General features: G+C 39.6%; 1 protein-coding gene across 9 annotated transcripts in view; it reads right to left on the bottom strand.

Moving 5' to 3' along the window:
- The window catches only part of astn1 (astrotactin 1), a 380,707-nt gene that overhangs the window by 179,034 nt on the left and 175,655 nt on the right, over positions 1–26,018 (bottom strand). For all 9 annotated transcript variants that reach the window (XM_056392103.1, XM_056392104.1, XM_056392108.1 and 6 more), the window contains 2 exons: positions 20,740–20,934; positions 10,080–10,207 (listed from right to left, as the gene is read on the bottom strand). In XM_056392103.1, coding sequence (XP_056248078.1) covers positions 10,080–10,207; positions 20,740–20,934 — 323 coding nt within the window. The remainder of the gene's footprint in view (positions 1–10,079; positions 10,208–20,739; positions 20,935–26,018) is intronic.

Below are 26,018 nucleotides of genomic sequence, written 5' to 3'. Positions count from 1 at the left end.
GATTTTGATTTTGGGGCTTTGCCATCATTGAGGGCAAAATGAATTCCCAAGTTGGTCAAGCTCTCTTACAGGATAATGCCAGGGTGGCTAAGTGATGCAGCAAGACAATGACCCTAAACATGACAGTGCGTCTTTTCAGAGAAAGTCTGAGCTGACGCAGTTCTATAAAGGAGAATGGTCCAGAACTCATCCTGAACGTTGTGCAGGTCTAATCAGCAGCTCTTGGAAATGCTGGTATGAGGTCATTGGAGCCAAAGGAGGTTCAAGCAGTTATTAAATCCAAGGGGTCACTTGCTTTTTCCACCAGCACTGTAGATGTTTTTAACGGCTGTGTTCAAGAAAGACACAAAGTAAGGTCTCTGGCACAACTTCACCTACTTCCAAGGTGGATGGAGAAAGGACTCAGACCGAAGCATTTCGGCTTGTGGCCTTCATCAGGGTCATCACAAAACATATCACAAGTAACATTCAAATAGGATACGTATGAGACAGAAAAAATATAAGTCAGTCAATCCTACATGAACACATACACATCTGCCTAAGGGGCTTCTTCAAAGATGGGTTGGGCGTACGGTGAAGTGGCCTCAGGCCAATCGTTGTCTCAGACTGATGGGGAATGTCCAATAGTTATGACATGGGTGCCAAAATGTTTAGTTCATAGCCTGGAGAAGTGCACCTAAAGGGTCTTTGATGAGGCGTAAATATCAGCCCAAGCCTAATCTCTGGTGTGATGGCTGTGAGCTTTCTATGCCTGCCCTCCACCACAAACAAGTCTGCTGCTGTTAAGACATGTAGGCATTCATTAATTCCAGAAATATGTTCCCTCAGAACATAAACCAGCCGGTGATTACGTTTCAGTTACAGTTAAGTTGTATAAAAATGTAATTTCTAGGAGACTGGGTTGTATTAACATAAGATCATTATGTTTGGTTATACTTGTGATTTAGATGAGGATCAGATCACATTTCATGACCAGATTTTCTAAAGTAGAAAAACTATTTGTTCAGAAGGGTTCATGTACTTTTTTATACTTTTCTTTTTGCCATTGCATGATTTGTAAATTTGTAAAGGAACAACAAGCCAACAATTTAAATTTAAACTTCATTATTGAATTTCTTTTCTTATTACATTTTTGTTTACCAATTAATACAAAAGTTTAAAGATGCCTTAATTGCTTTTTATGACACTAGAGGGGAAAATGTCATCAAACAATCAGAACAAAACATATTATTCAGACACAAATCAATTTTAAAAAGGGGCTGGGGCAGTATTTCTCTACATTCGACTAACACAAACACTCCATCACCCAGGATAATACTCACATGTACTGTGTTGTTTGTTTTGTCTTTGTAGATTTCAGTCTCCAGGTTTGTCCCAAGCTCTGTTCTTGTTCTAACAGAAGTCCTTGTGTAGAAGTTTAAAATATTGTCCATACAACTAAGGCAACATTTTCATTACTCCTCCTTCAAACAAGGACATACAGTTTGCATAGAGTACATTAGTCTTTCATATTCTCAGGCTAAATGTGGTGTTTTAGCTGTACGTGGCCACTGAAGGTGGATAATAAAGTTTACTGGCACTTGAAGTTAAGTGAAAATCAAACTGTGTATTAAGACTGTGTTCATCTATTGATTTGTTTTCTAAATCGTCATTTTATTAATGTAACATCATGATTTAGCATTGCTCCAGCTTGGTTAATATGCAACAATAAGCAGTTAATGAGTAACTGCTCCTAATTAAATATTGCTGCATTGAAATGGCTGATTAGCCTATTGATTTGATATATAATTTGCAAAGATAATGGGATGATATATGAGGTAAACTGGTAAACTGGGATCAAGAGAGAGAAAATGAAGGGTTGCTCAATGTCGACCCCCAGCGATAAAACATAGTAAAAGTGTCAATTTCTTTCTTCTTCTTGTACATAAATAAAGCGGTTGTGAAAGCTGACAGACAGGTTGCAATGAGCATATTCAGCATTTAAAATACAGCAAAAAAGTTAAAGCTGTGCTGCTTAACATTTATCTTACCAGAAACATAAAATAGTGAAAAAGCTTCAAACTTCACATTTAATAACTTTAATGTCACCAAACCCTCCAAAATACACCAGTTATTTTCACGATTCTGACACCAAATCAGCCCCGTGAGACACGACTGTTGTCGCGTTTAAGAATTCACTCCAAAATGTGTCTCAGTGATGAATAAATTATGGCCCCCGCATGTTTTCAAAGTACATACATGCTGAATAATTGCTGCGCTCCAGCAAACTCTGCAGATCCACTCCCCTTAAAGCAGTGACACCGAACTCACTGCCTCATCGTGTCTAATCCACATCTTGACTAGAGGGCTGCTGTTTGAGGATTACGTCTTGAAAACCAATGGGGGAAAGACGAGGGCCCCTGAAGGCATGACCTTCCCTCACTGCCACCAATTATATCAAGGCCTTATAAAATATAGATTATGTGCCATCTCAGTGCTGACATATCTAAAGGCTCGGAGCATGGGGAGCGTGCGGAGAGGCCATGGGCAGAACCCAAGGAGAGGCCAGGTTGAGTATGACAAGATGAGGGGAATACAGTAACACAAAGGATGACCTTGATGAGGAAAAGTCGGTCTGCCCTGGCAAAGAAAAGATAATTAAATAAAAATAAGAGGCCCTCTTCCAGAGGACTATGTGATCAATTCAAATCAAATCAAAGTTCTAAATATTAAAATGCACTGATTGCAAAGATATTCATTACCCTAAACTACAATCTGGACCAATAACCATGTATTATTAATGGATAGGAGCTGAGTTTGGAGCAACTGGCATTTAACTTTGTGTCTTAACCTTTCAGCATAAATGTCAAGTCAAATTCTAATAGAAAAAGTTTGAAGTTCATCCAACAGTGATTTCATACATTTCAGCTCAAGTGTGTTTCCAGACCCACATATATTCAGAACCCGAAACGCAGTGTGAAAGATGATCAGTGGTGATCAGTGAAGTGCCAACTTTGTTGGCAAGATTTCAGATTTCACAGGGACGCATGATAGAAAACCATGAAAGCTTTGCAAGTCTCGCCTTCACTTTGCCTCTCTCTCACACACACACATACAAATACATACCAAACACTGTGAATCACAAGAAAAAGATGTTCCAGTGACAAGATGTTCCTGTGATGTAATCAATAGCAGTAGAAGAAGAAAAATCCTGTCAATAAAAAGAGAGCCTTACCTCATGAAACTGAATCTTGCCTGGTGGTTTTTATAAAATATGTGCTGTTATCCACATTCAGGGTTCTACATGCTTTTTGGAGAATATCAGCGTTCATAAGAGGCTTCTTATCATATCTAACAAAGCGTACAAAATTGGATGATGATAAAAAAAGAAAAAAAAGGTTGCATAGAAATGTCATTTCTCTGAGACAGAGTTGGCCTACAAACAAAGTGTCAAAGCACCATTCACTTTCATTCATTCTTTTGATATCAACCATATCACCAGACATGAATATCAATATTGGACCATTCAGAACAACTTTCACTTTTTTTTCTTTTCTTTTTTTATGCAAATGTTATATAGTATATGCTGCATATATAAATACTAAGATTAGGAAAGATGATGGTTACAGTTAATAAAGAAATACTGATTGTAGGCCTATGAAATTCTCCTGCATCAAGTCAAACTTGACACCCACCCACCACCCCAACCCCCTCTATGTGTCAGTTAGTGATAATTTGACGTGATGATTTCACAATTGTAACACAAATTAATGTGAGGATAATATCACCTGAAATGTAAGACAAACGACCACAGGGCTTTTACCATTTCAGTTGTTACTGTGCTTTATTGGTGCATATCACCAAACTAATTTGGAATTTATCAAATTACCTCAAAGTAATTGACAAATGGTCTGGGACCAAAGGACAGTTACCCTCTTTGTAGGCAACCCAAGGTTGGATTTGGTATCACTTTTACCAAGTCATAGACACCTTACTCTACATCACTTCTGACATAAAAAAAAAAAAAAAAATCCCCCCACGAAACTTATAAACTTCCAAAACACATCCTCAGCAGCACTCTCCAGTTCTGTCTCTCTCTTTTGAAACTTCTCCTCTGAACACCTAAACTCTTGTGTCAGCTATTTCTCCAAACCTATAAGCAGAAATCCGCGGCTTTGATGACAGACGACAGGGGAGCGGCTGCAGAGCCACGGTGACTGGCAGGGGTGACTATTTCTCCCTTGGCGTTCTTTGCTGCATTACATCCGTCTGAACATACAGCAGTGTGTGCACACAGACACCCATTCTAAGACATAGATATGATGTGTGTGTTGAAGAGAGCAGAAGCAGTGTCATTATGGCTGCTATCGGAGGATGGGAACAGGTCAAGCCTCCCCTGCTGCCTTTTTGACCTCCAACAATGGATTCCCTCGTTCCAGCTCTGCTCTCCTTCTGCCTGGAGAAAAATTTACGTCATTCATTCACTTGTTGGCTCCTATTTTGGTCTTTTGTTCTTTTCTCCTTCTTTCATCCTCTAAAATTTCATTGTCTTTCCTTCCATCTTTCTTGCTCTATTGTTTCGTTTTCTCCCTAATTTTTCATTCTCTATCTTCTCTCTTCTGCTCTGTTATCTCCCAAGTTCCATCTTGGGGGAAATCTGCTTAGCAGCCTTGAGCATACTTGCTTTCCAATTAAATCAAGATGTATTTGCCTTTCAAAAACCTCCCTTTCCTCACTCTTTCTCCCATCGGAATAATTGATGGAGGTCTCTGGCCTCATGATGAATGGCTTTCAAGCCCACAGATGAATAGGAAGATGAATGATTTCAACCCTGCGAGGGCCAGAAGAGGCTGGAACAAGGAATGCTGACATTGTGACAAATACACTGACCATAGCAACCAAACTGGGCCGAATCAGCAAGGGACGGAGGGGTGGCATGCGTTCATCGCAGCTCAACAGACGTTCCGCTTGCCGACGCCGCCTCTGCACGTCTGTCTACCCCACGGACAATTACCTGAGCCTCGCAATTAACTGCAGGCGCAGCGATAATGCTGACAGCCTGCCAGGAGACGGGTGAAGGTGGCCACGTGCCAGCTAGCTGGCGCTGCAGAGCGCTGCGTTGGACGCTTGTGTTTGTTCACTCAGTGGAAATGTGGAGGCCAAGAGAACAGGTGCAGTAAGGTGAGAAGATGCCCCAGGTGACTTCATGAGGACGATGCCACCATTTTCTTGGCCAAGATTTCGACGCTGAAGCAAGTTTCTCCTCTGCCTTCACACAACTTGCTGTCATACAGCTGAGAGGTAGCAAATGTTTATAAGAACGAATTCAATGAGCGTGTGACGGGCCATCTGTTTTAAAGGGCCAACAAGTAAGATTGTTACTGCCCCGCAGAACATAATGACCATAATATATCCACGTAGGGGGTGATAAGATTGTTGATCAGTCCCAGTTACTCAATGATTATGTTGCCAGCTGGTGAGTTGTTGGCATTCGAAAAACTTTCTGGCCTGAACAAAAACTTTCTCATTTCAGGTGCCAAAACTGAAAAGTTGAAAGAGTATAGGATTATCATCGCAAATAGCAAACAGGCAGGGGTATCCTGAACATCATGGGTTGGTGTCTTCCAGCTCTTCACTGATTGAACACATCCAGGTTCCAACGGCCCATAAATCTGTGTTTAATTATGGTTTTTTGCCACTTGGTGGCAGCAGAAAAAAACTGCAAACACAACACTGACATATTATCACCTTTTGAATTGAAATGTCAATTTGCATATTTATGCATCCAGCACACATTAAGCAATATTTTGACTCAGCTGGAGTCTCTTTAGCTGAATGTTCCACACAGCAGGTTTTTACAACAGTAAAATTGCTGTTTATACAAGCAAACAATGAGTTAAATGATGCGCCCCAGTGCTGATGGGAAATGTAGAGTCAGGTAATAATTCTCTGTTCATTTGTCACAAAGTGTGACCTTTTTCGAATACATACAGTCAATTAATCCAATATAATATATAAAAAACACAGATTATAGCAAGTACCAACATTTATACTTCAGGGCTTCAATAAAAAATCCCATCATCCCTGTGAAGGGATGACATGAACACAAGGTTTCAAAGCAGAAACACATCAGGAAACTACAGGCAAAGTTCACTATTCAGCCGAGCGATAAATAATGCTTTGTGAAGATTACCCGTCATGTATGTGAGGTTTTAAATAAATGTTTTATATGTTTGTGTTTGTTTTTCATATTGTGTTGATGAACAGTGTGATCCATTCGTTCTGTTAATGCATTCATGTTTTCTGTATTTGCCAAATGTTATTGTGATTTTCAAGACTTTTTGGGGAAAATAGTGTTACTACAGATTTAATATCCCACCCCCCACGTGGACAGGCAGGTACATAAGTGAGTCAAATCAAATGGAATACAATTGATCAGTATGTGTCAGCTATAATAGAGAGCATCAGTTTTTAAGGAAACATACAGGTCAGATCGTTGCCACATTAGTGGCTGGTATATCAGTCACCAACACTGTGAAGTTATGTAATGTGGCAGATAAAATGTTGTACGAATCATGACAATGTGTCAAACAGGAAAAAAATGCAGGAGCAAAATAATGATTAAATGGTTTAATAACACTGACTGAAGGACACTGTCAGAAGTACATATTCCAGAGCTATTCAGCTGGACTGCATTATATTATAAGATGTTCCTGGTATTTTATGTACTGCTTGTATAAAAGTAAGTATATGGCCAAAATATCAATTCTACATTTACTATGCCTGAAGCACCACTGGGTACATTTATGGATACTGAGTGAATGCTTGTCAGCTTTCATGAGGCATTTATGTGATGCTTGCATCATTTCTGACAGGACGGTGGAAGAGTGTGTCAGTTTATTGAGAAACATCTTAAATATAAAAAAGAGCTCGAGGGTAATGCCTTCTTTCCTCACGCCATCCAACATTGTGTTAGAGAGCTATTGTCAGACAGTGAATGTTGGGGAAAAAAAAAAAAAAGTTGCATACATGGTCAGTGAAGTCATTTGCTGCAGTTCTTCACATCTTCAGCCAAAGAAAATATTATCTTAGAATAATGTTGCCAAACATGTTTGAATTACACAGTTGTTCATGAAAGTTCAGTCTTTTCATTGGAAAGTTTTACCTAATAATTCAGTTTGCTTAGTTATCACTGAGAAAACTAAGTTGCTATTTTAAATCTCATGACAACAACTGAGTTGATGCCGTGAAAAATCAGCAACTCTATCCACTGAAGAAGACCATACGATGTGTTGAAAAGCTCTACAAAAACTCAGTAAATGATTTTTACGTTAAGCTAAATGCGGCCTGTTTTTATTTTCGCCGCCATCAATACAACATACAAAACGAAATGGATCAACAGGACGATGATGAAGACAATGTTGTTTTAATATTTATCATTATCATTTGTTTATCAGTGGAAATCAATGCTGTTTAATATATTATATTAATTATTTAAAAGAATTGGATTTTTTAAACCTTGGTGGTTTCTGCTAAGTTAATTGCCTGCTGGTTCTAGCTTCATATTTAGCATGCAGACATGAGAGGGCTAATAATCTTCAATGAACAATTCCATTAAAAGAAACCATAATTTTCCTCATGGCCGAGACCTGTGCGAGTTAAAAGTCAGTAGAATGACATACTGAGGTCAGTTGGTTACTACTAGACAGCAGAGTTCACAGCTCCGAGAGGGAAGTGTGAGTGGATATAATAAATAAAAGGAGAAATAATGAGAATAATGTTTAATTCTTGCCCTGCTGCTGTGGAGAAATGAATGGGCACTGTGTTTTTTTAAACTGTAGTTAATATAAAATCACAAAGGTCTCGACTTCTAATAGCAAGTGCTCATTTATCTTAGAATATGGACAATAAACTTCACGGACAAGCTTCAGGTTTTAAAGATTTCTCAATGAGGAAGAAAGCGTAGATTTCCGTCAGGCTCAGTTTGCCTTTTTTTCACTTTTTATGTGGGAAAAACACTAGTGGAACAGCGGCTAGCGCAGCTGTAACGTCAGGACTTCGTTTCTCTATATGGTGGATTTTCGCATTGTTCCACACTCGTCTCTGGACCACTACATCATACATTTCTTGCATCACGCTTAGGTTCACATCGGTTGGGTACAGTGTGAAAAACTGCACCACTGTGCCCCAGAGCACCCAGTGTGCTTCTGTGGCACCCAGCTGGATGCTTTGAAATGATAGCTCATTTCATGATATTATTCTTCAATAAAGCCCAGGGCTGCTGCAGCAAAGGCCCAACACAGAGCCACGAGAGGGGAAGTGCTGCCACATCGGGCTCTGTTCTGGGCCGTGTGCACTGTAAGCCCAGGGGCAATGTAGGGATAAAAAGGTTTGAGCTGTGCAGGCAGACAGGGGACATAGGAGGGACAGAAGGGGGGACAGGAGCTTGGGGACGTGACAGCAGAAGATCCATTTAGATTAGCCGGTTTTAATATCCTCTGAAGTTTCCAATAAATAGCAGCTGGAACCACTGCTGCTCCGCCATCATTTGATTGTCCATCACCTTTGACGTGACCTCAGATGATGTAGTTTTGAATTGTTGCCCCGCCTGGCCTTGTATCTCTAGCTGTTATATCAACAACAAGCGATAAAACCATCCTGCAATCTGCTGCCTTCTACTGTAAGGCAATTCACAGGCAGTTACACAGGCTCCTGGAATAAACTTAGCCAGCAGGCTGCCTGAATGAAGCATTTTCAGGAAATATGCTAAAATACAATTATTAACTTTACACTCTCTATTATCACACTCTCTACTGCACTCTGAACATGAGGAAAAAGGTTATTACCTATGCTGGCAGAGCTGGAGGGTGTCCTCCCCATTATACGTCTGCTCTTTACAAAAAATTCCTGCATGTTCTACAACTGAAATTCTAGCAAAGAGAAATAATAAGAAAAATATTATTTCCTGTTTCTGTCAAAATGGAGTGGTTCTTTACAGTCAACTCTTCTGTCAAACTGATTTCTGTCCTGTTCAAGTAGTCAATCAAACACCAACACCCATGACTGCTCAACATAATTTCAGGTCAAACTCAGTAGATAATAATGTATCCAGACGGACGACACACTGGTAACAGTGATATTGCCTCTAATGACATCGACTAATGAATCCGGACAGAGTGGGTACAGGCCATCCCTCTGTGCAACAAAAGCACTTAGGGTAAGGTTAGGGTTTGATTGATTTTATTGATTAAGTAAACTGGCCTGTCTTGGGCATGAAACCACTGTTTTTACTGTTTTCCTTAACAAGTGCTGATAGTTTCTAAGAAAAAAACTATCAAAAGATTTTGTATTAAAAAGGCAGATACAGTCAAAAAACTAATAAATAACCTATGTCATAAACGGATGATTCACAGATAATTTCAATATTAACTATGTTGTAAGGCCAAAAAAAAGAAAGAAAAAAAAGGAAAAGCCTTATATTTCACCAAAAACACAATTAACCATAAATGGACAATGCAAATCCCTCACGAATAATGATCTACATGTTACTATGTAAAGGCAGCGGCAGCTGATGCAACAAACAAAGAAGTCAGATCTGGTCTGACGTCTTCATCGCTTTAAAAAAAAAAAATATAAAGAAAATAAACTATAAATACTGTATTTAAATCCGGCATACAGGTGTTTCATTTTCACCGTTGATGAGTGCAGGTGGTGACGGGGTGTCAGGTGAGGTGCTGGAGAAGGCAGAGTGTGGCAGACCCGCGGTGTCTCTCTGTCTGCGCAGTTGCACCGACAACACAGTGTTACGCGGCGTTATGTTCCGTCCTTTTAAAACATATTTTCTTTTGCAAATTTCTGGTACATAAACACCTTGGTCAGAGTTTCTAGCAAGTCCACTTGGATCAATATCAATCTCAACACAGAGATGTGAGACAAGCTGCAACGAGACCAGAACCCAGCCAGACTGAATATAGTTTGGACCCAGCTCGAACCGGGTTCAGGGTCAGGTCTCGCTTATTGTTTTGAGTAATGAGGATTTCCAACAGACCAATGATGAAGTACCAGTGTACAGGTGTGAGCTGTGAAATATGGTTTCATACCTGTGAGGTATTCTGGGTCGGGCACAGGGTTCGACAGCTCCTCATGGCACTGAACCTCTGTTGGCACCGATGCCACCACCATGCCATCTGGGAGCTGCTGCTCGATACCTCGGGCAAAGTTCTTCTGCCTGATGTGAAGAGAGACACAACAGGAGGTTCTGGTTATTACTCTGTCGTCTGACACGGGGAGAGAGAGAAGAGAGGGAGATATGAAGCGAGAGGGAAGTAAGGAGGGATACATGAAAACGAGGAAGTACATAATGTAAGGGAGAAAAATGAAAGTGATGAAGCTAAAGGGTCGAAAATTTGCAGCATACACTACAGTCAACCAAATTTTCACAGTGCCACCTTTTTATCCTTGTTTTGTAATCTTTAATATGCTGCTCAAAGGCACATCTATAAAATGATTTATGTTTGTGTTCTCAGGACTTATATTCATCCTATTCACTCAGAGGTGTTATGTTTATGTTGTTGTGTTTGCCTGTTCCGTAACAATAGGGCGCTTTGAAAATTGATGATGTTGTGTAGGATATCATCGCCATTGATGTCATGTTATAGTTTGTAAGGAGGAAAGCTGTGGCCTTGAAGAACCTCAGTGGTGTGACAGACAGTGAAATTACACCGCTGTGGGAGAGGAAATCAGGTTTGTGCATGTGTATTCGGTATCACATTTGAGTTGAGTCACATTTGATCTGGTTTCCAGACCATCAAAGCCAAAAAAAAAAAAAAAAAAAAAAAAGCCTGTAAAATGTTACCATATTCCTGTTATGAGACCCGTTTGGAAAACCTTGTACAAACATGATATCACAAGGGAACTAAACAAATCCAAGCCTGAATTTCAGCTACTGAAAATCCCATGATAGTCTAGAAATCCTATCAACAGTGGGATCCCCACCTTCAAACACTGTACCATGTTTTAAAAAAAAACATGTCAAAACATTGTTTGTCGATGTTGATATAGCTGCCTGTAGCATTTTGTGTTATTTACGACAACAAAATAATGTGTTCTCCAAAACTATGAATCATATTTGCAATGACAGCCTTCGTTAAAGGTGCGTTGAAACACAAAAGGTGAAGGAGTCAGAAGAGGATGAAGCCGGGATGAAGGCTGGAAGGACAGGTGAGATCAAAACTGGATTAATACGCGTTCTCATAAGTGGCAGACCATGAAGCAATACTTTCAGATCATCAAAGGATAATCAATACAGAGTAACAATTATGCAGGACTGTTGCAGTGTCTTGAAGAGACATAGTCTCATATTAAACACGTCATTTTTCATTATGTTGATTACTCTGCTGCAACGTGACTCATCTTCAGTCTGGGAGCTGACATCCTCATTTGTCTGTTGTTGCCTGTGACTCTTGGTTGAACTCACTCATTTTGTCCACTCCATCATTCTTTGTCTCAATGCCAGTGAGGTTCACAAGGTTCCACAACAGAATGACTTCAATAAATCAGTAACTTAAGTCATTCAGGTGTCCTGGAACCAAAGCTGATGAGAATATATCTTTATTTTCTCCTGCAGGGATCCATCGTCCTATGATTATTTTCCTTCCAGGCTCATAATTTAGAAAGGTACTAGACAGTCTTGTACATTTGAAGCAACACTAGGCAGCCAGGAGTTGTTGTATTAAATACCGTCACTTAAAGTCACTTAGCCCCCCCCCCCCCCCCCCCCCCCCCCACTTGGGGGCAGAGCTCCATAACAAGTAAAAATAAATAAATAAATAAAAAATGCATGCATTGTATATTAGGGCATAACAAGTAATATGATATGGCAACATTAGCATTCATTTAGAGTCTGGCCACCTGACAAACAAATGCTCAACATTCACTTGCTTTCTTGCTCTGTGTTGGTCTCCACCAGCTGCTCACTCGTAGACACTAAATGCTCCACCACGTTCTACAGCTCCAGTTGCAAAATAGCTGCCCGTTGCCGCTGGAAACAGGGTTATGGACAGCGGCGAGACTGAACCAAAACAGCTGATTGCGGCCAAAAAATGGGATGATAATTAATAGCTTTTTGAGTACAGGTGAACCCTGTCATGTTACACATACCAATCTGAACCACACTTTATGTAAACATGATTTGATTCAGTTTTAAAACCTCTCTGATCGTCGATCCTGTCAGATATCTACAGCAGTGATGTTGTGTTTCCAGATCTCAGCAATTAACATATGTGGACAATGTTATATCTACTGTTAGGAATGATGTCCAAAACTATGAACCTCAGACCCAAAGGGTGATAAAGTGGAAATACTGAACATAAAATCAATAGGTTCAGGTTAACTAACACAGCTGGTCTATGAAAAAAAAAGAAAAATAATAACTATGTGGCAAGAGAAGCAAAAACAATTACTGCTAGAGCCTCTCCGCACCTCTGGATGAATGACTCATTTGCTGGTGTTTATTTTGCTCTGAATTTTCAAATTACCATTTCCTGTATGCTGGGAATATTTCCCACCAGTAACTGTATCTGACACCAGTTATTAAATTAGGCAAATAAGATCTATAGCATCTCACTTAGACTAAATGGATGTTCCTTTCAGTTGCAGTCCCATTTATGACTAATTTATTTTTTATTAAAAATCTGTGATAAAATCCTCGCACTTTTAAAATATGCATAGCAGTGACCATTAATGGTTCACACCGGTGACAGTTACCCTGTTATTACCGTTATGCATAGCATGCCATTTGATTCATGCGGTGCTACGAGCCTGAGCTGATGGGGGAAAGAGGATGCACAAATATTTACAGATTGCAAACTGTTGACTTTGGGAAAGTCACGGCTTGAGAACAACAAAAGCCACTGGCTGGAGTAAAATCAGCGCTGGAGTGGCTCCGTCAAATGCCAGCATTCAGATGACATTTCATTTACATGGCCATGGCATGGCCAGGGGAGTAACATAATTAGAAGGAAATCAGGCTGATAAAAACTATGTACGGTTTGCTGCTAGTGACATGGCTCAGTGGTAAGGCACTAAATTCTCTGTATCTTGAGCCTAGTAGTTTATATAGTTTGGTGTCTCCTGCTACATTTGCAGCCCAAAATGATGAAAAATAAGGTTTGTTGGGATTTTATTGCCAATGGAGTCAAACATCTGTCAGTTTCTGCTGAAAGCAATTATGCATGTTTTCAGCTGTCAGTTTAACAAAGCACACAAATTGAGGAAGTAATGAGTGAATCTCAGTCGTCTTTGCTGAAGACAGCGATTTCTTTTTCATTCTTAGATGCATGCTAAGTGGAATATGGGATGAGTTCCTATCGCTGCAGTCATGTCTGACAGTTTTCATTGTTAATTTTGTTAGATGATGACATGTAAGACATGTAACATTGAACAGCCATCTGGCAGAGTGAGGATGTCATAATTCATTTTTACCAGCCGCAACGGCGTGGCTCGTATTGTTTTCACCTTGTGAGTCTTTGTGTGTGTGTGTGTGTGTGTGTGTGTGTGTGTGTGTGTGTGTGTGTGTGTGTGTCAGTCATCACAACAATATGATGCTGAAGACATCTACTGTAGCGGAAAGCAACCACAGAGGTGGTTTTGAATCAGAGACTAAGAACAGTTGCAATAATTCTTATTCCTTCAATCAGAAACATGCTAGAGCGTTGACAATCCTACTGCACATGCTCAGTTAGATCCTCCCCTCACCAGGAAGACAGAAGAAACATAAAACATCTGCTGCATCATTTATTGAAAAAAAAAAACGTATTTTTGTGGAATGAAAGTAATTTTTATCATGAGCTGTATTTTTGTCAAACTGTCCCGACCTTTTGTATGAATTAGTCAAAAAGTACTTAATTTGAATCAATGTTTTCCAAGTGACATGGTTAGCATGTTTCAGATCAGTGTGTCTAGCTAGCGCATGATGTTCTGTCATGGCTGATAGTGTTAACGGTTGCAACAGGTTAGTGTGACTGTCCTCAAGCTAAGCAGCCAGATCCCAACAGACCACACAACAGTGTGTTTCAACAATTGAGTTCATAATAGGCAAAATATGCAGCTAATTTTCTCCCATAGCACAAAAGATGCAACAATAAGGGCTCATTTTACCACATAAGAGAAAACAAACATGTTTTTTTTGGTAATTATTGTGTTAGCCTCTAATAGTCTTATAATATATTTGCCTGTTCTGTTTATCATGAGCAATAAAACAAAACTTATTAACAGATTTGATAAATATTATTAAACAAATAATATTCAGAACACTATGCTTATTGAGAGAAAAATAAAACTTTTTCCACTTAAATGAATATATTGAATGATATGTCACATGTAATAATCTTAATCGTCCCGAGTCTCCTCTACTGTGGCAGGTGTTTATATGTCTGTCTGTCTGTGGACAGATTTTGTCACCGCGATAGTGTCACAACCATGCAAGTGGTCTGACCCATGAGTACTGATTACTCATGTAATAATGTAGTAATGACTACAGAGCATTCATGGGTCAGAATGTCAATATGTTGATGGGCGTGGTGGCTGCTGTGATCTCTAGTCTTAGAATGAAATCTCTCTTTAAATTTGAGGAGCTGCAAAAACTTATTAAAGCTAAAAGTCAAACTTTCTGCCGAGCAGAACTATTGAAATGTGAAAACAACAAAAGGACACTTCTGATTAATGACAACACCCTTCAGATTTTTTGTTTTCTTCATGCTGATCCCCCTGACTGTGTGACTGAATAAACTCTCAGCTTTCAATGAAAAACAATGGGAGCCACCATTCACCTTTTCCACAGCCCATCCTCTCCATTAGTTTGCCTCAAAGACGCCTCATATTTTAATTAAGACAGTCAATGAAGGTATATCTCACGAGGGGGGATTTTGAAGGTGTGGTACTGTAGACTGAGGTGAGCCAAAAAAAACAAAACAAAAAGAAAGAAAAAAAAAAGATGCAAAAGTAGTTTGGGTGGGAGGTTGTCAGGTGGGAGCGTGGTCTTAATTATTGATCCCAAGCAGCCACCAGAATGAGAACAAAGGGCACTAAAATATTCATTAAAACCTGCTCTGAGCTTGTCGTGTGAAAGAGGAATAGAGAGGGGAGGGAGGACAGTGTCAGGAGTAATGAGAGGAGGTTAGCTTTTTAACATCTCATTACTTGAGTCCATTGGCTCCCACAGAGACAGCAAGATAGAGACCCCTGCCTCCGAGCTCTGTAATATGAACCCAGATCGTATCAAGCCTGATGCTCCTAAGATGTCACCATGACCTCCTTCCTGAGCACAAACACATATCTCATGTTACTTTGTGACCAAAATTATATTATGCTCTGCCAGCATGCTGCCAATGACAACGATACAACTGGATTTCACCGAGGAGGAAATCAAATAAATCAACACTGTGTTTTTGAAATGATAATAACAACTCCTGCCTGTGAAGTGGGAGGGGAAGCTTCATGCATAGAAAGGGAGGGGTGTATTTCCTTTCTGAAAAACATGAGAAGCATTTCAGGGCTGGTGAGCTTGAAAGACGAACCATGAGGGAGGCATGCTGGGTGGAGCGAATCAAACCGGCTCTGTGTGTGTGATGACGCTCTCTGGAGATGTAGCTGAAAGGGCTTGGCTGTCCAGCAGACAGAGAGTCCGCACACCCACTGTGGCCATGTGTGTACGGGTGAATGTGAGAGAGCGTGCATTTGTGTGTATACCTGAGTGCCCTGGCAGTATCTCTACGTGTGTGTGCATGTTATGCCACTGGGCACCTGCTCAGACCACTTGCTGCTTTCCCTTTATTCCCCCTCTTCCTGCTGTTCCTCTAGACAGTCTAGATAGAAAAGCCTTGCAGGGGTGACAGAGCAGGTCCACCCACCCCCCCACCAACACAGGCCTTTTTTCCCCAATAAATAAAACATTAGCAGTCAAAACTTTCCCCTGGAGGGATTGTTTACACTGTTTTGATTTTCTGTGGATGAGTGGCGGATTCTGTGTGAGGCAGCATGATGAAGAGAATAAAAGGAAGAAGTAACAAATAAGTTGATAAAGGAAAAGAAAAAAAAAAGAAAACTACATAATGGTGCTGTTGCAGGAAACAGAATTTAAAAAGAAATGATTATGCAATGTGCTTGGAGTGTGAAAAACAAACCTCCACTGATGATTAACCAATATTAAAATTTGACTTATTTTCACGGAGTGATGGAGACAGATGCTTTGTGCCACTCCCGAGCACTGGGGTGGAAGCTTTTGAAGAAGTGCCAGTGAGCAGCACATAAAGGCCTCTTTACTACCCCTCCCTCTGTCTCTGCTGCTGTTGCTGCCTTCTCTCAAGGGTAAAGAGTAGATCCAACTGGGTTATGGGAGGACACGGGTCACAGTGCTGTTTCGCTTGTATATTTTAGTTACCACTGAGTCAAGTCAATAGCAGCCTCAAGTAGCTGTGAGAATAACCAAATTTTCTGACTAAAGGTAATTTAGCACAGTCTCAGTTAGCTGCACACTCCTTGGTCCTCGGTGTTACTGTCTAGCAGGAGAGCAGGGAGTGATGAAGAGTCCAGACTTTAAGGCCAGCATTTCAAAGCTTCAGTTATTTTTCAAAGGAACATTTAAGCCAGTGAATCTACTGTGTGACTTCTTATTTGAATAAAAGGAAAGAACACTTCCCACCTGCTGTTTCTATTTGAAGAGTACTCCAGCATTTTAGTTGATGCATTTCACAAGAGAAATGGTCATTGTCAATGCAGCAAAAGCCCTGATGTTCTACACCCTTGTATGGGTCAAACTCCAAAACTCTGCATCCTACATTTCCCATAATTAAGGCTGGGTTCTGACAGCTATTTCCATTTAGGCTCCAATTCACATTTTGCAAAATAACCCAATCTCTGGTACTAACAATTCTCTTATTAAACTATTTTTATCAACAAAGAGCAATGCACCAAACACGCAGGTCATGTTAGCAGGCTTCTTACTTTCAGTCAATGCTGACCATCACTTTTACCCTGCTAAGTGAAATTACCAGCATCAGATTATATGAGCTGTAGCTAATAACTTTGCTGTTGTTTGATTAAAGCGTTCTCTAATCCATCCACGAGCTGATCTCATCAGTTACTCTTGTCATATGACCCAGTTATGCATGTCTTATAATATTTTGACTTGTAAAGTTAATAGTCGGGAATCAGGCCTTCCAACAATTGCAAGAGGTTCTGAAAATTACAGTGAAGAAGTCAATATGTTTTTCAGTAGAAAAAAACAAACAAAACAAATCAATGTGTCAAATAATGTAATCAATTTCATCTTTTATTCTATTCATTTCACTTTCATGTTGCAATTATTTAGACTCAAATGCAAATGAAGCTGAAACTAACTTTTATGTTGGGAATTGATTGATCTATTGATTGATGGTTTGGTCTATACACCACCAGAAAACATTTATCATAATTTCCTATATGCCAAGGTGATGTCTTGTTTTGTCTCACCAGCAGTCCAACAACAGACTGAACGACTGACTATCAAAGTAGTTACTGATTAATTTTCTGTCAATCAACTTGTCGACTAATGCTTGAAGCTCTACCTGCAAATGATGAAAGCTAAACCAACAGTAGATGAAATTTTTTCATATCCCCTAGAAATTCCAGTCAAATTGATACTGGATTTAGATTTGACAAACCTGACCAAATAATGCACCTTCACTGTGTCTTTTGAACTTGCTGCCTGGTAAATGGCACTTAGTTTGTAATGCAGTCAAACAAGTCTTGTTTCTAAAGATTATTCAAGTGAGGTCACTCGAATCATTTTCTCTCAACTTGAAAAACTTCCACAGAAGAAATAATATAACTTTTGATCCTGCTTATAATGAGTAAATTCATATCTACAATCTCTGGAGTGGCCCTTTAACAGTAACTCCACTCAACATGCAACATTTTCTAGATTATTGCAACATGGTCTTCTATCTTTAAAATACAGCACTGCAACAGGGACCTCATGTCAGCACCCATTTGATACTGACCAGGAGCACAGTCATTCTCGCTCTGCAACATTAACTATGACATTTAGTTTTCTTGGGGACATATTTCATTGTTTCCTGGTTTTGCAGTAAGTCTCCTGATCTAAATTGAGTGCTGCACTGACTTCAAACCCCTCACGGATCTCCAGTATTCAATTCCGATGCTCTCCTCCCGAAAGTTTTGTTCATTTTACATTCAAATGTTCATCTGGTCCAATTAGGTTTAATTTCAGCACATGGGCTTCTGGTCAGTTTTAATTCATTTGCTGCCATCTCTTATAATTAGGCCTTGCATTAACCATGCCTCCCAAAAGAGTCTGCCTTCCTCTTCCACCACCTCATCTACACAGGAAGCATTTGGTACTCTTCAAAGTCTGCCTCAGACCCCGCTCTCCATTCACAAGCACTTTCAAATGAGATCAGAGCATTTGAGATTTAGATTCTTGATGATGTTAACTTTCCCGCTTCACCCTTACCTCCCTCTCTACAACTCCAGTGGTGGATCCCTGAGTGGGTGACTTGCCTCCGGGCAGCGGAATCCATGCATGGCCCAAATTAAATTCCTGGGCCACAGAGGACTTTGCTGACCTTCTGGCTTCCTGAGTTCAGTGGAAATGATTGCAGCATGTGGACAGTGATAATTAACCACCTTCAAAGTATTCTACTATCCACATCAAACCCTGTAGAAATTATGAAAGGAACACAGCATCTCTTTGAACCCGTGGCTTTATATCTATAAGTCTCTCAGGAGAAGTGACGGCCATTTTCTCCCCAGAGTATTTGCCTAAGATTAGGAGGAATGTCTTGTGTTTTATTGAGGACAATCCCTGACAGTGGCACGCTTTACTATCACCGTTATCTTTTTGATTGGGAGGGAATTGATATAAAAAATCTAACATAAATTTCCCTGCCATCATGAAAGAACCTTCAAATATATTTTCTAATTCGAATATGCTTACAACCTGTGGAGACACATCTACCTCCCGATCATGTATTCACTGCAACTGTTTCTATCGTGTCATTTAAACCAGATTCCAACCTTAAAGAATCTGAAAGGCTGTGATGTATCCAGTTGCTCTTAGGAGACAAACACTTCTATCAACAATAACTTTAGTATTCTATAGGGGACTTGGGCAGATTCCAATACACCAAACAGTAACTGCCTGAATGGGAGTGAAATTAAATACGAGAAAGCAGGCGTCCCCATGGAAGACATTTTGAATATTTTGCTGCTTGTGTGCTGGCTTTTCAATAAATATAGGACAAATAAGCTCCTGTTGTCTTGTTTATTTGTACCAACACTCTCGATAACTGTGGAATACAGAAAGTGCTACTGTATTCTGGAAAAGAAATATGTCAGTTGTTTTCATCAGGATTCCTGAAAGTGCTCACAGGTGCAGTATGCACCCAACACAACCTCCTTTAACCATTACAAAGAACAGCGATTTTATTTGATTGAAGAAGGGTTGAATGTTTTCCCATGACTTTTTAATCATTACTTCAAGGGAATGGATTACTTTGGACCAACAAGAAAAGCTATGAGAATTAATTCTGATCGAAACACAGCACTGCAGGTGCTTAATCAAAAAAGTTTTTTTTATTATTGCGTGCAGTGATAGTGAAAGAAAGTCTGTCATATAATTGAGCAGTGGCGTGCCGTCAGGCCAGGCAAGGCAAGCAGTGCTTGCCCATTAAAGCTAAAAATATATTAGTAAGATTCTAAAGTAAAAGCAATATCTCTCTTTACCTCTGATCTCAGAACAGCAATCTGTCCCATTAAGGATCTGATATCACCTGTTTATACTCATGTATTCATCATGAAATTTGCTTGTGCAAAATAGGTTGAGGCTGGAAGTTTAGCGACATAGTGATGACTCACAGGTCTAACTGTTAGCAGAGAGTTCGAGCATTTCTACTATCTCTACTTACTTTTGCCTGATGTTTCATTCATAAAAAGGTTAAAGCTCTCCAAGGTAATAAAGTCATTAGCTTAGCTTCAGTCGCTAACTGGACAATAAATTCACACAGTTTATGGGAAAGACAGACCCGTCTCATAACATTCTGCTTATTGCTCTTTTGTGGAGGTTCAATGAAAGTGAATCTTGCCACACAGCTATGAGTTTCCTCTGTTTTGGACTTTTTGGCTGTCTGTCCCCTCCAAGGTCAACACTGTTAAGACAACTCCCTATTGGTCAACCCTGGCATGTATAAACTCATGAAAGATGAACTCTACATGAAATGTTGGGTCACTGTCCAGGCCATTCGCTTGCTTTTTTTTTTTTTGGTAAGGGAGGGTCATCTATAAATTTGCCAGGCCAGATTAGAAAGAAGTTGCAAAGTTGATTGTTCAATGTGATTGGTGGATTGTCCTCTTAAAAAAGGGGCCAACCTGTAAACACTGCATTTACATCTGACTCAGATTAAATAACAAAAGGGCTACATCACCAGTACTAATTTTCTTTGTGGATTTACATATTTTCCTTATCATACATTATCAGAGATACAGATACAGGTTGACATGTTCATACCAGATATAAATCAGTTCTCTACCTGTGCTTTCAACTGTAACTCTTAAACCATCCAACTTTAACTTTTGACTACTTCATCCAAACCTCTTGGGACATCACCACTGCTGGAGCCAAAGGCCCAAACGGTTTCCCTGCTGTGATACAAATGGCAGAACAACATCCCCACATGCTCCATGTCACAAGCAGCTTGTGTGTACCTGAATGTGGCCTTGAGGATCTGTCCGGAGGTGCTCTCCTTGGTGTGGTTGTTGTATCCATAGAAAAGGTCTCCGAACACAGTCTGGTTAGCGGGGATATCCGCTGCTTCCCCACAGTCAATTCCCTCGGTGCAGGCCTCAGACAGCGGCAGGCACGACCTCCCATCTGGACCACGCTTATAGTCCTCGATGCACCTGGAGCGATAAAAGTTTTAGTCATTTAACTAATTCATATATTTCCTTCCTTTGTGAGAACTGTGATATAAGTTCACTTTGTACTAACTGTTAATTTGCTTGTTTCTCTTTCTTTGCGCTTGTATTTGCACCTGAATTTCCTTTATTGTAGTTATTAGTAAAAAATTAGTATACAGAAAACAAAACAAAAGTTAATCTTGTTTATAATGTTTAGAGAGATGATGCTGGCTGTCCAGCCAGTTTCAAAACTGTTAAGCTGTCATTTAAATTGTCAATCATATGAAAGGGGGGTGCTCTCTTGGCAGGTTTAAAATGATTATGGAGGATCATACAGCAGATTCAAGGATCAATACGATTCTTTCTCTGACCTGCACATTTTATGGGGGCGTGGCTCCTGCTCCAACTGGTCGACTCAGACACTGATTATACAACTGTGTCGGTGCTAACTAATGAGAGATCATTTTCTTTTAATTTTTTAAAACTTCAAGATGATTTTTAATTCAGTTATTAAAAAGTGAAAGCCAATGTTGTGATGCTGCACATTTATAATATCTGTTTATCCGCTTTCATCAAATGATTATTTATAGGTGCCCCCTTTCTTGTAAACAACCATAAGTTCACATGTTGTGTTACTCACCAAAATGCAGTGTGCACGTTGAAGGTGTAATAAATGGTGAATGCATTTGCTTCCTCACAAAACATTGTACATTAAACTTTTGAACTGTGTCTTTAAAGACTGGGACAAGTGGCAGTTTAAGCCGGCAAGCAATGATTTCATCAGCTAGAAAACTTCCTATCAATAGTGGTTTATAAACTTTCATCAACATCAGTAAGTTGGCGAAACAAATAAAGGAAACACTTTGATATTGTTTGGTGCTCACTCTCACTAGAGGACATCTGTACTATTTATCAAATGAATCAACACCCCTCTGTTAAATTTTGATTATAGAAAATTAAAAGAATAAGGACCTGAATCGTTTTTCTAAATAAACAATCTAGGCGGTAACTCGCACCTGTTTTAGATAGATGACTAGCCAATAGCTCGGTTGTTCATTCATTTATTAGCCATACAGTTTTTCCTTTTAGGGTCAGGGCGGCTGGACCTTCCCACAACCTTCTTGCTGTGAGGCACAGCTCAGTAGTTGTTGAGTGTAAATTTAAAAAAAAAAAAAAAAAAACAGCTGATGAACAGTGCTTTCTGAAACTCTTAAAATATTTCCCAAAGGTTGGCAGGTCTGTTAAAAGTTTGATTAATATGGTAGTGCAACGCTTACTTCACATGCTTTCCCTATACACCAATATATCAAGTTATTCAACATATGAATCGGCTATGAAGAAAAACGTACAAGCATATATTATTGAGAGGAACTCTCAATAACAGCTGTTTATGGATATGTGTGGACAATGTAACATCAGTTTAGAAGAAGGTTGAACCCTGGTTTTTGACTTGCAGGTTTCAGTACAACTGTTTAAAACCATTGTTTTCATGATTAATATTTTATTGTATGATAGGTGTGCTTATAGAAACGGATACACGCAAGTGAATTTCATTCAATTATCAAATAAATATTGTGTTGTTCCCCGTCACTGTCCTCCTCATCTATATTCAGGTTTATGTTAAATGCAAGGCGTGCGCGCGCGCACACACACACACACACACACTTGCCGGTAACTTTCTAGGTAGTTTTTTTGTTTTGTTTTGTTTTTTAGGTAGTTAGTTATTTCTGTGGCAATGTACTATGAAAAGTGACGAACAATTTGAGAATCACGGATAATATAACGTAACGTTACTTTACCAACTTTAATGCCTGGCAGCTAGCTAGCTTACACATTACCTAACGTTAAGCTAACGTTATCAACGTTGAATAGTTTACCGGGTTTGGTCTTGGTTAACTGAACTCACATAACAGTCACCTTTGCAGAGCAGTTCACGCACCACCCTCACCTGAGGAAGCAGTCAGACGGAATGAGGAGCCGTAAAAGGAGGAGCTGTGTTTCCGTGATACGATTAACAATTTGTCAGTTAACCGCGTTTGTCTGAACTCAGCGCTGTGATTGGTCGAACTCTTCTTCTTCTCTTGCTCAGCAGAATACACGCTGCTTCTCCCTGCTGTTAGACCTGAGTACTGCATGTGTGACGGTGACATCACTAGCTTAATTATTATGCAGCTGTTATCAATAAATATAACACCAACTTTGAATGTTACATTTGAATATTTATGTGTGATGTCAAGTGTACCAATAATATGCTATTTGGAATGCACTTATATAGAGCTTTCTGTAATCTTGTCAACCACTCAAATCGCTTTACACTACAAGCCACATTCGCTCACTCAGTGCTTTCTCTATATACACAACACTTCTATATCACACACACACACACACACACACACATACACACACGATTGATAAATTGGGGGCAACTTTTTGGGGTTCAGTGTCTTGCCCAAGGACACTTCTACATATGGACTGAAGGGGCCAGGAATTGAACCACCAACCTTCCGAATTGTAGACGATCTGGTCTATCTCATGAGCCACAGCTGCCCATAATATACTGCTAAATTTGGACTATGGAAAAACAGACAAGTTTGTGAAGAAGTTCATGTTTATCTCTGACTGACGGGTTTTAAAAAAAAAAAGAGAAAGATCTCTGCAGGATATCAACAGCTGCATTATTCTATTTGATCCCATTCATGTAGAAAAAAGGACTCATTTGTGATGATGCTCAGTTCAAACTTATGTTTAACACTATGTAAACCACAAATACACTTTCAATTTGAGAAAATAACTGCAGATTAAATCTCATTTTCCCCCCTTAAATCATTCAGTCCCAACACTAAGCATTAATTACCATTCCTATGTGATACACATGGATCAGCACACTGCTCACTTATAGCCTATAGCCTCTAAATGTTATTCCAAGATATCATGTATATAATTTTTTCTGAGTTCAAAATATTATACACAATTCAGACATCACAGTTAAAAACTGAAGAAACAGCTAAATCCATTCTACTTAACTGCCACTAAATCCTCCACCTCAAAAAAAAGGAACTAGAATCCAAACACTGAGCATCCTCTCAAGACTCTTTCACATCGATGCCGTTTTGACATCTTTGTGTATAATATAGCCTACTCTATGAAATGAACCAAAAGCAGATGAGGCAGAGTGAAAAATAGGAGATGAGTGGGAGGGGTGGGGGGGTGGGGTTAAAGAGCGACAGATAATCTGTCAGGGATTTACAGTGAGAAAAGCTCTCCTGGATGCCAAATGTTGCAAAGCTGATGCGAGTCTCCGGTGGGAAGAGTGGAGGATTTAGCCACATCTGCACTATGGAAAGTGACAACAACAAAATTCCATTGTCGAGAATTAAATTAAACAGCAGTTCGTATCACCTGTTTATGCTAATTTGACACAGAATATACAGTGCCTGCAGCATTACGTTTAACGTAAAGATGACAGCGAGAAACAGCTGCTTGTCGTGGTGTGTAGCAGTGGAGATAACCACAATAATTTCTCACTTCTTTTAGAACTTAAACATAGTTGACGTTGGCAGGTTTCCACACACACAGTGCATAGCTGTGCATGCTGGTCATAACACCACTTAATGTACAGTTAGCAGTAAAAAAAAAAAAAATAGCCCTTATCTTTGGCTCCCTTTCGAGTCAAGCTGTATATCTTCAGTTGTGCAGTCTTATTAGACCTCTGCTAAGATTGAAGGTAGGTAGCACTAATAGAACTGAGGAGAGCTCCAATAAACACAAGTGAAAACACCTGAGGGGCTGAACCATGGCTGCGTATTAGCTTCAGATTTGGGAGTATGAGGCAGCTCTCCATGAGCATATTCTAACCATAACCTGTAATAACAGGAATTTTCATGAGGCATTTTGACATGTCGCATTCAGTGCAAATACACAATTAATGATGGCTGAGCTACATTTAGCTACCTCAGTTTCAGGCTCCCTGGCATGGACCTTTTTTTTCCACAGCATAGCCTGAAAAGCACAGGTGTAACTGATAACATTGATGATGGTTGGTGTTACATTTCATCGTCCAAGCAAGCAAAGCCGGTGAGCCAAAATGCACAATACCAGGGCCCTGAAACCAGCAACGCAAAATGGAATGCAGCCATTATTGATGTTATTGTGCTTGTCCTGCAATGATATGTCAAAATGTCTGCTGTGAAAAAAAAGCTCTATTGCGTATGCTGGCTCGCTGTCACTGTCATGGCTTACGGGACACTCGAATACAATGGGGTCATTGTTAACATTATTAGCATCACCTGTGTTTCTCTTCCTCTGACAAGTCAAAATGTCTCCTGTGAAAAAGGCTATGTATGGTAACATTTTTACATGTTGTACTGACGCAGTATTCGTGCTGTAGTATGCTTTACATATTTATTCACATGATTAGCGCTAATCATTTGTATGTAATGCATTTTGCACATTTATTTTATCACCAAAAAATACATCTGTGCACCAGAAATCCCCAGAATATATTGTCACAAATAATACATTGTGAATATGAAATATTAATTATTGGTCACAGTATATTCTCAGGTTTTCTGGTTCCTTCTGGCTGGAGTGTGGAGGAGGAAGTACAACAGTCCTCATTGCTGCAGTGGCATCTCATCTCATCTTTCATAATCATGCATATATGTGCATATACAGCATATGTACTGTATATGTAGATATAGAAACAATGTATGGACACGAGTAGGTGCTGAGCTTTGGAATATAGATATCAAAGCGATAATGAAACAGCTGCTATATGTTAGCTGAAGAAATCCAGGCCAGTTTTCTGAAGTTTATACATTTGATTTTACCTGCAAATCACTAAAACCACATCTACTGTGCTGCATTTTTATTGGTTGCTCCAACAGTACTGTCAAACAGACTGAACTTAAAACCTGTACCAAGAGGTCACATATTCTTATATTTCCATGAAACATATTAAACAACTTGATTAATTAATCAATTACTGAGCACAATGCTTTTTACAGACCTTTTATAATTTTATTTGTTGAGATATTTTTAAATGATATATTTCCTTGCAATGCAAAATATAGATTGCAAAATTTATA

Source organism: Seriola aureovittata, chromosome 12, assembly GCF_021018895.1.
Source record: "Seriola aureovittata isolate HTS-2021-v1 ecotype China chromosome 12, ASM2101889v1, whole genome shotgun sequence".
Taxonomy (NCBI): Eukaryota; Metazoa; Chordata; class Actinopteri; order Carangiformes; family Carangidae; genus Seriola; species Seriola aureovittata.
Note: the sequence above shows the minus strand (reverse complement) of the source record. Positions and strands in the feature narration are given on the sequence as shown.